Genomic DNA, 15,356 nt, shown 5'->3' on the forward strand with positions numbered 1-15,356 from the left:
TGCTGAACCAACACTGACTTCTTGAGTGCTAAAAACTGTATTTGTTAGGCAGACAGCGACATTTGTATGGCAATAACATGCTGAAGAGAGGTGGTATCGCTTCATAGAGAGCTAAACCAACAGGGACCAAAAGACATGGAGGCATTTTAACCCAGTTTTTACTGTGTAAATGAGATGGAGAGTTTCTATTCTCAGTAAGCGGGGTACAGGAGCCAGTTTTCATTGTTGTGAGAAGTTAGAGGTTGATATCCTCACACTACATCTGTCAAAATGGACTTATCTGAAGTCATAGAAGGGGGAAATGATTTATTTTTTGAGATCAAAAATTTTAATATACCCATGTTAATGTCTTAAAATTCTTATTGTCTAGAAAAATCAGATTTGCTGGCCCGAGTCATTTAAAAACATCTGATAATGTTCACCCGGCCTTTTTTAAGTTGATAAACCTTGCCTTTGTATATTGACCTGTCCGTTGCAGTTTAGTCTATCAGTAATAAATTATTTGTGAATTTTTGGTTCCTATTTATGTGTTCATTTTGTGCCTTCATTAGTTACTGAGAAAAACTGGGTTTGTAGGGGCAGCTGTAAAAGTTCAGCGATGCACACTAGGTAAGCAATGAAACATTTGTGGAAGCACTGATCTGATACTGAGGTATCTGGGGCTCAGCTTTGTGAGGTAAAACACTGTAAACCAATGATTGGACCGCGTTTGATCTTCTTCTGTTTGAATGGTTTGGTTTGGTTTGGTTTTGTTTTGGCTCTTTTATTAGTGATTGCTGACAGGTTTTGCTTGCTTTAACGTCAAAAAAAGAAACCACTTGATCTCACCATAATTCAAAACTCGCCTTTTTCTCGCTGTTGAAAAATCCTCTTGACTGGATATGTACAATACATTTGCTAGCTTCATTAGAATGGGAAAGGCTTTTGGTCCTTTCCATGTTTTTTCTTGAAGAGGAATGAAACTAGCATGTACATAGAAATATGACTGTGAATTCAAAGCTCCCATGAATTCTTTCAGTACTGAAATTGCTGTATATTTTATGAGTAATAAAGAGATATTTAATATTGAACAGTCTTTTTTATGGTGGATTTGTTAACTACATGACACACTTGAAGCAGTTTGAAAGCTGGTTTTCACAGAGGACATTTCAACATGACAGGAAAGTCACAGGTGTCAGTAATAACATTAATGCTGGCAGTGTCCGTTTCAGGGTTGTGGTGTCCAGCAGCTGGCTCACTGTTACTGCGACCCCTTGAGCAGAACACGCTCATCGTTAATGTCATTAGCACCACCTGTGCTTTTCCTGCTATGACAAGTCAAAACATCGCCTGCTAAAAATTCCAATCAAATTAACTTTTTTGACTTTATGTGTAAGTGATGTTGGTTTTACATTATCTGTCAGATTCTACTTTTACTGATCTTTGATGAATCTTTATTTATTAATATTATATTTTAAACTATAAACAGAAACTTGAAAATGTCACCTTGTATGGAGAAATTATAATGACTACTATTGGAAATGTTATAGATAATATGTTAAATTATTCAGAGAATGATCAACAAATTAATCAATAATGAAAGTTAAAGTTGCTGCCCTAATTTAATCAACTAAAATGTTGAAATCTTAAGTGTGGTAACAGATGTCAGATTTGAACAGGAAAAAAACTGATTTAGCACATTTTCTGATAATGTGAAAGTGTGTCAAATGCTTTTAAAAATGCCAGATACTTGCACAAGTTTTTAAATTTTTTTGTTTTGTTGTGCTTAAAAATGATGTGTGCAGTAATCCACGCATCCTGTAATGTAGTCTACTTTTAAAACGGTGTGTAATGGTCCTTTAGTGAGGTCATAATCAGTGGCTCCCCGTGATTGGCTTAAAACTCGGAAGTGCTAGGATAGAGGGTAGTGAACATTAACTTCTGTTATGTAGTTGGTAGTTGCAATAGTTTCAAACTTTTTGGCCTCACTTGTGGCTCTGCAGGTTTGTGGAGCGTTATGGACGAAGTGACAGGAGCTCAGCTGATGGCTGAGTCTCTGAAGGTCCAGGTAATGTCACCGTGAGCAGGCATCATGCTGCAGCAGTGTGTCAAAGTTCATGTCGGGTTTAACCTTTAATGCTGGAATATTCCTTTCATTGCTACTTATGATCGCAGCTCTTCATGGAGCTCATATATCACCCGGGTTTGTTTAGCGGTGCTTTTTTTCTCCCAGCAGAAAGTGGAGTACATGTTTGGGATCGTTGGTGTTCCTGTCATTGAAGTGGCCGTGGCTGCTCAGGCTGCAGGGATCAAATATGTGGGAATGCGCAACGAGCAAGCGGTAAAACACATATTCTGCTGAAGTATTATAAAAACGATTACATTGATGTTTTGATTAAAACAAATAGGTTTGGCACACAACAGGCATGCTACGCAGCATCTGCCATTGGATACCTCACTGGGAGGTAAGATGTACTAGTAACCCAACAGAACAATGTGAGCAGCTGCTGGGAGTTTGTGTCTGATGTGCTGCTGTGTCCCAGACCAGGTGCCTGCCTGGTGGTGTCTGGACCTGGACTCGTTCATGCTCTGGGTGGAATGGCCAATGCTAACATGAATTGCTGGTATGTATTGTTTTTGTTTTTTTCCTTCAGTTTATGTAGTTTTAACATGGCAGCAGTGGGCTCCAGTCATATAAAAGTATATATTGTCATTGTACAGGCCAGTGGTTGTTATTGGAGGATCCTCAGATCGAAACCAAGAAACAGCAGGAGCCTTTCAGGAGTTTCCTCAGGTACAGTAATGTGTCCCTTCTTTTGGATTGTTGCCTGCTGAAGCTTCATTATGTGAAAGTTTTTATCTGACGCTAGGTGGAAGCATGTCGCCTATACAGCAAATTCTCTGCCAGACCCAGCAGTCTGGAAGCCATCCCATCAGTAATAGAGAAGGTAGCAGTTCAACCTCATCTTGTATAGTTTTTTTATTTTATTTTATTTATAAAGCTCAGTAATGTGCCTGACAGACCCAATCAGATACATATTGTGTAGTTTGAGGGTATTAAATAAAATGTGATTTAAAGTTTTACTGTATTTAATTGTTCATAGGCAGTTCGCACAAGCATGTATGGGCGTCCAGGTGCGTGTTATGTGGACATTGCTGGGGACATGGTCAATGCCAATGTGGACAGGAGTAAAGTCAGGTTTGCTGTCATCTTTGCAGTTTAAAGACCCTGCAGAATGTTGTGATTACAGGTGTGTAAGACAGTCAGAGAAGTGTGTTTCTCCTGCAGAGTTGTGTCCTGCTGTCCACCTCCACCAGTGAGTTTGGCTGACCATGGCGCAGTCACTGAGGCCATCTCTGTCTTGAAAGCAGCTAAAAGACCCTTAGTCATTGTTGGCAAAGGTAACATTGGAACAAATATTTGCTGTATCTCTTGGCATTATCACCTAGAAACCTGCACTGGAGGACCACTTGATAGACTGTAACGATGTGAGTGATATTGCACTGGACAGGAGCAGCCTATGGCCGAGCAGAAAATGCACTTAGGGAGTTTGTGGAAACAAGTGGACTGCCATTCCTGCCCACCCCCATGGGGAAAGGAGTGCTGCCTGATGATCACCACAACTGTGTGGCTGCTGCCCGCTCAAGGTGAGCCACCCTCTGAGTGTAAGCATATCTGAAACAAAAAAATATTGGCTCCTCAGCCATAAAATGATTAAATACAGTTTGTTTTTTTTATGTTTAAATGCATAGGAATCCTTCTGAAATTCCATTGCTCGTGAAGGTCTGTGTATCATTAAAGATCAGTTTAAGTTATTTAGTACGTTACATTATCTGTATTAGTTTACACTACGTTCATATACCAGAACATTTTGTCCAAAAGAACTTAAAACAGATGTTTGCATCTTAACCCCAATGTTGCCCCACCTCGTCGTCCTGCTGTTCCTGCTACGAAGAGCTCTTCTTCAGGCTGATGCTGTGCTTCTGCTCGGAGCCAGGCTCAACTGGATTCTGCACTTTGGTCTCCCGCCTAGATTTAACCCTGATGTCAAAGTTATTCAGGTATATACAGCAACAAAGAGATTTGTTTAAAATCAGTGTTGGCCTTGAGACCTTTAAAATATTGTTAGGATACTTCACTTCTATGAAGCTATGGTGTATACAGCTACTCATTTCAGGGTTAGTGTAAATTACTTGTATTGTCATGACACTGCAGTGCGTGCATATCCCCCGCACTGTGTTTCACTGCTGTGCTGTAATTTTAACTGCTCTTTATGCAGGTTGACCTTTGTGCTGAGGAGATGGGGAACAACGTGAGGCCTGCTGTTGCTCTGCTGGGCGACATCAATGCTATTGTCATTCAGGTGCAGTAAGTGCAATTCAGTTGGCCCACAAACACACACTTCTGATTAATCTCTCTCCTTCTGCTCTGTGTGCTTCTGTCATAATATTCTGATGTGCGTTGAAGATGTACTGCAAGAGAACAGCTCGTGTGTTTGTTTACGTCATTGTTTTTGTTTTGTTTTTCCAGCTCCTGGAGTGTGTCCATAAAGATGGCTGGAAGTATCCTCCTGATACAGAATGGTGGAGCACACTGAAGGACAAAATTGCTGCTAATGCAAAAATATCACAGGTGGGTTTAGACGCACTTATAAAACATCTGTAAAGTGATACTGTATGTGGTTACTCAAACTGTTTTCAGTGTGCCACATGCTGGTGGCATTAATGTAATAAATTATGTATTTCATATACTCCATTTAGGTTCTGAATCGTCTTTAATGGCCAAGTATGTTTGAACATGAAAGAAATTTGACTCCAGTGCAGAGGTGTGGGGGTGCTTGACCACACTGTTGATCTTCCCAAGTTTTATGGGCCCAAGTCAACAAAATACCAGTTTCTGAGAGACTGTCCACCTGATGACCCTGTAGACTCACCTGCACTCTTGCCCAAATTCATTTTGACATCCTATTATTCTAGTTCTTAAGACTGGATAAGGGCCATACGTTATTCAGAGGACTTGCTGAGTAGTGGCTATTTGTGAGACTAGTGGAATTGTACAGTGATGGTGGTTGGACAAACTGAGTGGGTTCTCTGAAGTTGCCTTTTTCTGTCCGCAGGCACTCGCTCTGCAAACAGCGTTGCCCTTGAACTACTATGCAGTGTTTCACCACATCTCCCAGTTGCTGCCACAGGATTGCATCATTGTCAGCGAGGGGGCAAACACCATGGACATAGGACGCACTATGTTGAAGAACTACCTGCCTCGACACAGGCAAGGCAGTCTCTTGAGGGGTTGCCTCAGTTTACAGTTTGTTTTGAAAAACAACTGTACAGCAGAATGTGTATTCTGTAGGAGCACTATTAGAAAGTAGCATGAAATAAGAGGCTTTCTCCAATGATAATTTTAGGTGTCACTGTAAGAAACAGAGTAGTGTCCCAAATTTAGCACATTGCCAACACCCTGCAAATGACACATGACCAGGCTTCTTGTGTATGTATATGTTCACTGCCATCCCCAAACGCTCTTCAGACTTTACCTGTATCAGACAGATATGATCATATTGAAGCTGTTTTTCAGAGATTTGTTTTGTAGCTCTTCATATATAAATATATATGTTTTAAGAGCAAATCTTTAGATAGCTGTGACCTTTCTGACACGACCAGCACCACTTGTATTCAAACACAGCAAATATACATTTTGATACTAAACAGAGTGTAGCCACTGTTGACAAATGGTTTAGTGTGGAGTGGTATTTCACTAAAGTACATCTTTAAGTCTGCATGCTTTAGCCTGTTGTTGGTTAATCCTGATGGCATGCAGGTTGGATGCTGGTACATTTGGAACAATGGGAGTGGGCCTTGGTTTTGCGATAGCGGCAAGGAGCAAGAATAGAGGCCAGCGGATTGTCTGTGTGGAGGGAGACAGTGCCTTTGGTTTTTCTGGCATGGAGGTTGAAACCATGTGCAGGTGGGTTTCCTTCCTTCCTCTCTATAAAATACATTCAGTTCAAAACCCCAGTACAACTTGAGTTCACATTTTTATTTATTTACAGGTATAAACTACCTGTGGTCATTATTGTGGTCAATAATAATGGCATATACAGTGGCGTGAATCCTGAGACGTGGAAAGAACTGGCAAAAGTGGGAGATTTGACCACTACGTGAGTCGTACATTGTTATCATTATGTAGTACATTAGCTGTCAAGCTTTCCTCCATCTGATCAGCTGTGTAATTTTGTTTTGCTTGCCAGAGCCCCTCCTGTGAGCCTCCTACCTGAGGCCCGCTATGATGAGGTTATGACGGCGTTTGGAGGTCGAGGGTTCCTGGTGAGGACGTTGGAGGAGCTGCGCATCTCCTTGGAGCTTAGCTTGAGTGACTGGGAGAGGCCAAGTCTCCTCAATGTGCTTATTGACCCATCCTCTGACAGAAAACAGCAGGTAAGTGTCAACTCTCAGGGAAATGTGTATAGTCATCTCAGTCATCCTGAGTAGTACAAGTCAAAATGAAAGAATCTCCTAGAGTTTTGTTGTGAAGTTAGATTAACACTGTTCAGCCTCAGTCACAGGCAGGAAATGCTTTGCTTCTATCCTGTGGGCCCCCTGGTGGTTGAGGATGTGATTGTTGCAGTGATGTACTTGTCATAAGGCATGGTTGTACTATCACTGTCTCTGGTTTTCTCCAGTGTGGTCAGTGCCCCACTCAAGGTGGCTTGGACAATCACCTGGCAAAAGGGAAATTAAACTTATTGCAAAAAAAAGCCCAGACACATGCAACGTCAGGGGGTTTGCAGGGTCAGGGACCTGGTGCACACTTACATTTCTGAAATTAGAGGTCAAAAAAATTACAACATTCGTGTAGGCCAAAAAAAAACCTTTTACACAAAATAACTCGACTAAGGAAGTTTAATATAATGCTATGCTGGCTGTATTTGCAGGAGTTTCCTTGGCTCACACGCGCCCACTTATAGACTTGAGGAGAGATCGGCTTCCTCCTTCGTCCAGAGCATTATCAGAACTGCAGTGACACTTCAGGAAACTCAAACGTGAACATTCACTATAAGGCTGCTTTTTGTGTTGTAATTGTTTCTATGAAATAACAAATGCTTTGTAATAGTTGCTACACAAATATTAAAGTTAGTAAAACTATAAAACATTTTAATACGTTGTGATATTGTGAATTTTATCTAATCTGTGTTTTTCCTGACATAAGGCTGCAGCTCTAATTATTTTCATTATTGATTGCTCTGATCATTATTGTCTTAACTAGATTAATTGCTTTGTCTATAAAATGACAGAAAATTGTGAAAAATAGTTCTGATGAGCCATTGTAATGTTTTAAAATGTCTTGTTTTGTCCAGGTTACTATGATAAATTAAACATCGAAAAACCAAAAACTTTGCTTTGTAAAGACTTTAAAATACTAAAACATATTGTTGATTGATTTTCTGTCAGCCAACCTATCAATGAATCAACCATTCAGTTTAGCTGTACTCCCACATATTAAATCTAGTTGTGTGAGTAACACGCTGTACGTGGACTGAAAGCTGTCATCCTAAAGGATCCAGCGCCAACACCGATGCTGGGAAGGTGAAAATGTCACTTTATGATGAACTTGGTGCTGAAATCCAGTTGTTTAGTTATTTTATTTTTTCTAAATTTGCACTGAGAGGCTTTTGCAGTAGTGAGATCAGTTAAATGTTATGTATTAGTTTATATCAAGTTGCATGATTTGCTTACTGAGTCTCTTGCAAATGCTTTTTTTTTTTACTTGAGCATGTTCATTCTACGCAAATTGATAATTTTCCTATCATGACAGACGAAGTGTTCTTGAGCAGTAATACCGCCTGTATTTCAGGGGTTTTTTACAGCTCTCATATACCCTAAAGCCTCAGTGGAAATGCAGACACCTACTTTTGTGGGACAGACGGGGCAATAAAACCAGTGATGCACAATGGGACCCATATTTTACCAAAATAAATTGTCATTGACTTTATACAGACACAGGAGCTTGATAAAATTGTCACAGGATGTGCACAGGTACTTTTACACCTTTGTGCCGAATCCTATTGCAGAGAAGCCAACTGTGGGCGACTGTGTGATACGCCTCCCTCTGAGAAGAGTGGAAACAACAAAAGGCATCCCCTGCAGTAGTAGAGATCTCATATTGGCACCCGAAGCAGCTGGCGGGCTGTCTCCTTTAATTTTAGCGCACACTGATGGGGAAGAAAGATTTAATGGTCATTGGTCAGCATACCCTCTTCTGAGGGCATAAAGGAGCGAGAGCAGAGAGGGAGGGGAGCAGAGGGACAGGACACTGAGGAGAGAGACGGGCAGTGTGAGAGGGCTGCTGTGGATCAGAAATAAAGTCAGCCTACTATCTGGAGCAGCATGACTCTTTTAACACTTGGACTGTATCTGCCACTGTGGTTCTGTTACGGCCTGGCTCAGTCCTCTTATCTGGATAGCATTATTTCATTCCCAGCAGGTAAGAATATTGCAAGCCAAAGCCTGTGTGTGTGTGTGTGTGTGTGTGTGTGTGTGTGTGTGTGCTACATGCAGTACTAAGCATGCACAGAGGACGCTGGACTGTAGCAACATAGATATTAAATGTCTAGTTTTGGGATTCATATGGAGCTCATTATCTGTAAAATGCACTTGTTTTGACTTGTATTGCATGAGGTGGACTGGAAATGCCTCTATAAATAGCGAGACCAGCTCCAGTGTTTCAGTGAGAGACACAGGCACTTTGTAGCTGTCCAGCTCTGGGAACTCTGCTGGACGGGTGTCATGATTTGATAGTTTGCACCTGTTTCCCTGTCGTTTATGCTTCTCCTGCATGTATGGGATATGTATGGGATGTTTTTGTATGTGTGTGTCACATTCTACGTACTTCAGTTTCTCCTGCATGTTTGTGTGTCTTGAGTTGAGCGTTTTTGTTCTCATTTTGATGAAGACGTCAGGATTCACATTCTGTTGTAATATTGCAGAGGTTAAGAGAACACACAAACTTTACCGTACCGACACGCTTCTTCTAATTTTGTCGCCTGCTATCATTGCCTGTGCGACTGCCTGCATGCACACTTTGCACAGCTCTCAGTTCCCAGGAGCAGCAGAGGAGATTCAACCCATGCTGTTTAGTGGGTCCACCTCCACCCCCACTGTTTCCTCCACCCCCTTCACTTTGGCGCCGCCACACTCATGTGAGTCGAAGTCATGTGACTTTGTATTGTGGAATATCTGACTGTCAATATGTCCTTTGGGTGACATCCAATCTACCTGCGTCTTACTGACTTCTGACCCCTGAATGACGGCTTTAAAACACTCAGAGGATGGAACATGTTTGCTGTAGGTTGATGAGATGAAATTCAGACAAAGTTCTTTGACAAACTTTATCAAGTCAGTAAAACAGCTGCTGTATTGTCTGAGTGTTATCCCACTGTCCTCTCTCCAATTAGCATTTGTGAAAGAAAAACAGTATTTTTATGCATTTTTTTTTTAAATTTTACAGAATGAAGGCGTTTCATTAAATGGTGCTGAGTCTGGGCCGGGCAATAATAACAATGGTTCTGCCTGCAACCGTGGCCCCCCTGGGGCTGCTGGTACCCCCGGTCCTCAGGTAGGATCCACTGTTCCCAAAAACATTACAGTACTGTATTGTACAACAATGAACTGTAGATCTGGGAATAATGTTGTCACCACATAAATCCAACCTCTCAGTAAAATCATAGACTATATGGGGTCTGCATAGATTTAAAGTGTGAATGAGTCCTCCAGCAACATGTCAGCCCCATCTCCTCTCCAACTTGACAGTTCCTGTAGTGCAGGAGATGGGGATTTCTTTGGGCCAGGCAACACAGCAGCCCATTAACGCTCCACATTTAGCCAAGACACAAATAGCCTTTTTCCACTGCCTGCCAGTGCGCCACACATCATTCTCAGAAACTGTCCGAAGAGCTGTCTGCCTGGAAAGGCGTACTGTGTCGCGTAAATTCCAGGGATTACCAACGCAAGCATGCATCTATATGCTGGTGTAATCTGGTAATGAAAGATATAAAGACATTTTGGTTCTGTAGGCGCTTTTAAACCCAGCCTCTTCCACTGTTAGCCCAGTATTTCAGAAGTGAAACACAGACTGGTTTGTTAAAGCTTTTGCTCTGTTTGTACATCTTAGGCCATTGCAACACCAGCTGGGCTGCAGCAGTGTTTCATTATATTTCAAAGAAACCCACAAGATACTTTTTAAATCAGTAGGACGCACCGAGCCTTTAGCTAATTGGAGCTGTAGCTGTGGGCCTCCAGAAGCAGGCATGACTTTGTAGTGGGATGTTGAGGACATTAAAAGTAATTTCACTGGCTATTTCTGTTATTTATATGCATATGCTGTGTATGTGTTTATGCTTATCAGGGTCCTCCTGGATTACCTGGGATAGCAGGGCCTAATGGGGAAAAGGTAAGCAGTTTATTTCTCAGTCTTCTGTTTTCATCTAATTTATGTGCCTCATTATACATTTTACAAGCTACTTGTTCTTTTGTGCTCTAAATTGTAACCGACCTATTTGACATGACAGAGAGATGCTTGCTGGAAGTGTATTAAATCACTGCTGTCCTTGTCCCCTCCTCCACATTCTGTTGTCAGGGAGAAATTGGAAGACCTGGGCAAAAGGTAGGAATCTTCGTTAATCACTTCATATTCTATGCTAAGTGGATTTGCTCAAAAAATGAGACACACTGCCTCTCCCTGCTCGCTAGCTGGAACTCAGAGCACTGCCAGCGCTTGGTTGTGTGCATCAAGAAATTGTGAGCAAGTGCAACCTTGACAGGGGGCAGACACATTGACAGGATGTGAGGGATGTAGAGCTGCTGAGACAGACTGTTTTAATAACATGCTTCTCCTGTCACAGAAGAGGAGCATATTTCTTCCCACAACATCTCAAAGGCATTTGGTATCAAGCCACCCTGTATTAGAATGAAAGGATGAGCTCACCCAACCTCACTGAAAGCTCAGGACACAGGGTCTGATCAGCTCAGGCAGGAGAGATACCTCCCAGTTGCTGTGATTGAGCAGTAAAAGCGGCCCAGTGGGAGAGCTTCACTGGCTGGTGGCCTGACCGAGCAGCTTTGCAGCACTGCAGTGCAATTTAGCTTAGTGCTTCAGCCAGGCCATAAATCATTTTATTTCCCACAAGCACAGGCTCCTGTTCTATATACAGCCCATCATTTAATTAAAGAGAGCAAAGTGGCAGAGCTCATTAAAGTCATTCTCCCCTTACATGTGCAGCAGTGTTTGACAAATACTGGAGCAAGCAGGCTGTCAGCTTATGCAGCAAATACTACATTTAATTTAATTTGTTTTTACCCTCAAAATAAGCAGGCACAAGTGGCCAAGGCTTCATAAACAACTTCTAACTGCTTCTTCAGCTGTGGTAGCAGTTGTTTTACTAGTGTTTTATAAGGTGTTTCTGTGTCTCAGATCATGTGCTAAGACTCATGTGTCCTGTTAGGGTCGGACAGGTCCTCCTGGACTTCCTGGGAAGCAGGGACCAACTGGATGGCCAGGACCAAGTGGGCCCAAAGTGAGTAAGTCAGACGTTTATAATGTAGATGGTATAACATACGTATGACATGACCTAAGTCAGCTGAGTGTCAGTACAAGGTCATGCAGATAAGGATTAGCTAAGTGTAAAATACTGTCATGTAACATGCAAACTGCCTTTTTCATATGTGTGATTGAAATGGTACAAAATAACCTTCTGAACTTAAAGCCTGCTCTCAGAGTTTCTCTTTTGGTTTGGGGTAATATTTTGTGTTGTATTTATTTACACTCACTGCTCAAAATGTTTGTTTTTCGTTAAATTGTCATAAATGTATGAATTTAATTATAGGTTTATTATTGAATAATGGTGTTGTACTAAACTACATTATATTCAGAGGTGTCTCTATATTTTTGTCCTCAACAGCTACATAGATAAGACAGTCAGAATATTAGGAACACCGCTGAATATAATGTAGTCCAGTACAACACCACCTTTAACCTTTAATTTATACATTTATGACAATTACACCAAAAACTGAAACATTCTGAGCCTCATAAACACAGATCTTAATGCAGAACTGTTGCAATGAATTGCATACAATTGTACAGGTGTACCTAATGAAGTGGCCGTTGAGTGTATGTCTGAGAAAATGAAGCAAATCCACTTATTAAATTTGCAAGTAAACATGAATGCAGGAACTTTGTTTAATAAAATCTTAATTTGTCTCAAACCTGATGGTTTTCTCTGTGTCAGGGTGAGAAAGGTGACTCGGGGCTGATGGGATTGCCTGGTGCCAGAGGACCAATTGGGCCAAGGGTATGAATGACATTCATGATTCTCACAGGATCTCCTCTTTCATTTTACATATATTTTGTTGTATCATGGATATTCCGTATTTTTTTTTATCTTTGATCGTAGGGTTTACCTGGGTATAAAGGGCAAAAGGTACGTGGCCATTACTGCATACACACTGAATTTTAATGAACATATTTTTATTTAACATCTATTTTACATTACATACAGTAACAGTGTTCTGCTCCATCAGGGTTCTCAAGCTGATCGTGGTGACAGTGGAGTGAAAGGTGACAAGGTAGGCAGGGTGTATCCGTAATGTTAAAGCAGTAGCCATGTATACTGTATATACACTATACTATACACTGTACAAAATATATTATGATTTACTCTTCTGGTTTCCACAGGGTGCAATGGGTTTCCCAGGAATGCTTGGACAAAAAGTGAGCAGCACCTTCTGGAAAATGAAAATTAGTTTTTCACAATTACAACTTTCGAAATCGGATTGAACTTAATGATGAGTTGATCTGATTTGTTGTGCAGGGTGAAATGGGTCCGAAAGGAGAACCTGGAATCTCAGGAAACAGAGGACCCACTGGCCAACCAGGGAAGAGAGGCAAGCAGGTGAGGTGTATTTGGGCATAGTAATATACACTGATCAGTCCTAACATTATGACCACCTTCCTAATACCGCGTACACAGGAGTCAGTGCAGCAGTCGGTCGCCACTCGTGTCACTCTGCAGATCACTGTGCATCTTCTGTGAATCCGTTTCCATAGGTCATGTTCGGGAAGAGAACAAATGTCGACCATTCAGTGAAAAACTTGTGTTAAAGGATTAAAAACTGGCTGTGAAGACAACTTAGAGATAATATTTAGACCAATTCAGCAGCCTCCCCACTCTGGGTGTGACATCACCACTGTAGCTGCTGAATGTTTCTCTTCATAGAGACCAGTGTTCAGTGTTTCTCTTTTTCAACCATTGAAACAAAGATTCAAACAAAGTGGAATCTTTTTAAAAGGACAAATGAAATTTAAACTTCAATCTACAGTAGATCAACCTCATCATCAGTGACCATCCATGACCCTGTCACTGGTTCACTGTTTGTCCTTAGACACTGTTGGTAGGTACTAACCACTGCAGACCAAGAACACCCACCAAGACCTGCAGTGTGGGAGATGCTCTGACCCAGTCATCAGCCATCACAGTTTGGCCCTTGTCAATGTTCACTCAGATCTTTACACTTGTTCGTTTTTCCTGCTTCCAACACAAAAATTCACTTGCTGCCTAATATACCCCACACACTGACAGGTACCACTGTAACAGATAGTCAGTGTTATTCACTTCACCTACCAGTGGTCATAATGTTATGGCCGATTGGTGTATACACTATAATTTGAATAAATGATATTTTGTGGAGACATTATAGTGAGCACGCAGGTAAACTGGAGAGTGCACAGAGCAGAGATATTGAGAGACAGTGGGCTGGAGTCCAAGGGTTTGAGAACACAGATTTAAATAAGATGTACTGTATGTGGATAATGGCAAACACAAATACATTTATTTTACTCATTTATGTGCTTGCCAAAGACCTTTTGAAACATAATGTAAAGACACATTTTCAATTTGTCTGCCTTGTGTGTTGTTTTGATTGTGTTTTAGGGAATTAAAGGTGACCCAGGCAGTATTGGTCCCATGGGACCAGCAGGCCCGCAGGGGCCTCCAGGCCATCCTGGTTCTCCTGGTTCTTCTACCACAGGTGAGAACTTTTTCCCTTTTCTCTTTTCTAACATCCCTCCAAAAAGAATTGAGAATACTGGAAGAATATGTAGTCAACATATGAGGGAGCTTGTTTTGGTGTATTTCTGCACCTTGTTCACTGAGTGTGTGCAGAAAACCTGTGATACCAGTGAGAGTAAAAGAAAAAACATCCAGCCGGTGTAAGAAGTGACACTGGTAAACTTATTTAGCACCAAAGAAATCTAATCTGCTGAGGGTGAAACAAGAGGCTCTCATCATGACATCATGTGGCTAAAATGGCTTCACAGATGGCGAGATACAGTACCTACACACAGGTGTACAAATAAATAAAGTTACATTTGTTACCTTGATCAGGTTTCTCCATGAATTAATTTGATTGTTTGCTTCCTGATTGATGAATCAAAGACACCACATGTACGTTCACACACTAATCATATGACTTGTGGTACAGTATCAGCTATTGGAGCCTGAACTCTCAACAGCCCTTAAGCCTGCAGTTACCTGGTGCATGTGGTTACTAATTTGTATATTGTAATCATTTTTCTTCCTGCATATGTTCAGGTCTTTACATGGTTGGAGCAAAGGGTGCACGTGGTCCACCAGGGCCTCCTGGAAAGTGTAGCTGCAGCTCTCTCACTAGTTCTCCATTTGATGATTATCCTTCCAGAGGGAACTATCCCAAAGTACCAGTGGTGAGGAATAAATAGTCTTATGATAATAACAATTTTATTTATAATGCACATTTAAAAACAGTCATTGACCAAAGTGCTGTATAAGAATAATCAAAAAAACACCACCATAAAAATGAACAGGATTAAAAAAAAGTCTTGTCATAGTCAATAGCAAAAACATACTTTGTGATGTTTCTAATTCAGCTATGAGGCCAGTACAGTGTCAGTACATCACTCAAAAGCCAAATTAAAATGTTTATAGATTTTGGCAGGAAAAAACAAACTACCAGGGCTGTCATGATGTTCACTACACAATTATCATGGTCAAAAAAATGTCCTGATAAACCAAAATAATGCTATCAGTCAAATTCATCAATAACCTTATAGTGTATACTGTTTGTCTAGTAGGGTAGAAGCTACATCGCTAGTTAGGTTAGGTTAGGTTAGGTTAGGTTACTTTATTTATACCCGTAGGTAAATTTGTCTTGCAGTCAGATCAAATGACATCCTTGACACATTCACAAAATACAAGAATAAAATACAACAACACATAAACCTGATGCCTACACCGAACGTAATAAAAGTACTCAGGGCTCCACCAATCAAGACATAAAAGAAA

At 41.1% G+C, this 15,356-nt stretch overlaps 2 protein-coding genes across 6 annotated transcripts in view; both read left to right on the top strand.

Annotated features, from left to right (window-relative positions):
• Positions 1 to 1,291: 1,291 nt before the first annotated feature.
• On the top strand, positions 1,292 to 7,561 carry hacl1 (2-hydroxyacyl-CoA lyase 1). Of its 2 annotated transcripts, XM_020612658.1 has the most exons (18): positions 1,292 to 1,371; positions 1,983 to 2,047; positions 2,216 to 2,320; positions 2,404 to 2,444; positions 2,523 to 2,603; positions 2,701 to 2,773; positions 2,850 to 2,927; positions 3,084 to 3,178; positions 3,269 to 3,381; positions 3,492 to 3,627; positions 3,936 to 4,041; positions 4,260 to 4,343; positions 4,511 to 4,612; positions 5,097 to 5,251; positions 5,801 to 5,947; positions 6,033 to 6,140; positions 6,231 to 6,417; positions 6,915 to 7,561. In XM_020612658.1, exons 1-18 carry the CDS (start codon positions 1,368 to 1,370, stop codon positions 6,945 to 6,947), a joined length of 1,713 nt encoding a protein of 570 aa, XP_020468314.1. In that variant the 5' UTR covers positions 1,292 to 1,367; the 3' UTR covers positions 6,948 to 7,561. The 2 variants fall into 2 exon arrangements, with proteins under 2 accessions (XP_020468314.1, XP_020468315.1); XM_020612659.1 differs by lacking the exon at positions 1,292 to 1,371 and having other exon boundaries at positions 1,912 to 2,047; positions 2,528 to 2,603.
• A 569-nt stretch (positions 7,562 to 8,130) lies between these two features.
• The window catches only part of colq (collagen-like tail subunit (single strand of homotrimer) of asymmetric acetylcholinesterase), an 11,316-nt gene continuing 4,090 nt past the window's right edge, over positions 8,131 to 15,356 (top strand). For all 4 annotated transcript variants that reach the window (XM_020612725.1, XM_020612726.1, XM_020612727.1 and 1 more), the window contains exons 1-13: positions 8,131 to 8,464; positions 9,070 to 9,179; positions 9,488 to 9,595; positions 10,385 to 10,429; positions 10,616 to 10,642; positions 11,481 to 11,552; positions 12,267 to 12,329; positions 12,432 to 12,458; positions 12,559 to 12,603; positions 12,713 to 12,748; positions 12,849 to 12,929; positions 13,968 to 14,064; positions 14,628 to 14,758. In XM_020612725.1, coding sequence (XP_020468381.1) covers positions 8,368 to 8,464; positions 9,070 to 9,179; positions 9,488 to 9,595; positions 10,385 to 10,429; positions 10,616 to 10,642; positions 11,481 to 11,552; positions 12,267 to 12,329; positions 12,432 to 12,458; positions 12,559 to 12,603; positions 12,713 to 12,748; positions 12,849 to 12,929; positions 13,968 to 14,064; positions 14,628 to 14,758 — 939 coding nt within the window. In that variant the 5' untranslated portion in view covers positions 8,131 to 8,367. The remainder of the gene's footprint in view (positions 8,465 to 9,069; positions 9,180 to 9,487; positions 9,596 to 10,384; positions 10,430 to 10,615; positions 10,643 to 11,480; positions 11,553 to 12,266; positions 12,330 to 12,431; positions 12,459 to 12,558; positions 12,604 to 12,712; positions 12,749 to 12,848; positions 12,930 to 13,967; positions 14,065 to 14,627; positions 14,759 to 15,356) is intronic.

This window comes from Monopterus albus, unplaced genomic scaffold, assembly GCF_001952655.1.
Source record: "Monopterus albus unplaced genomic scaffold, M_albus_1.0 scaffold127.1, whole genome shotgun sequence".
NCBI lineage: Eukaryota > Metazoa > Chordata > Actinopteri > Synbranchiformes > Synbranchidae > Monopterus > Monopterus albus.

Coding starts and splice junctions, on each gene's coding strand:
- hacl1 (XM_020612658.1), top strand. Junction 2,774..2,849: donor CCTTTCAGGAGTTTCCTCAG/GTACAGTAATGT, acceptor ATCTGACGCTAG/GTGGAAGCATGTCGCCTATA. Junction 4,344..4,510: donor TCAATGCTATTGTCATTCAG/GTGCAGTAAGTG, acceptor TTGTTTTTCCAG/CTCCTGGAGTGTGTCCATAA.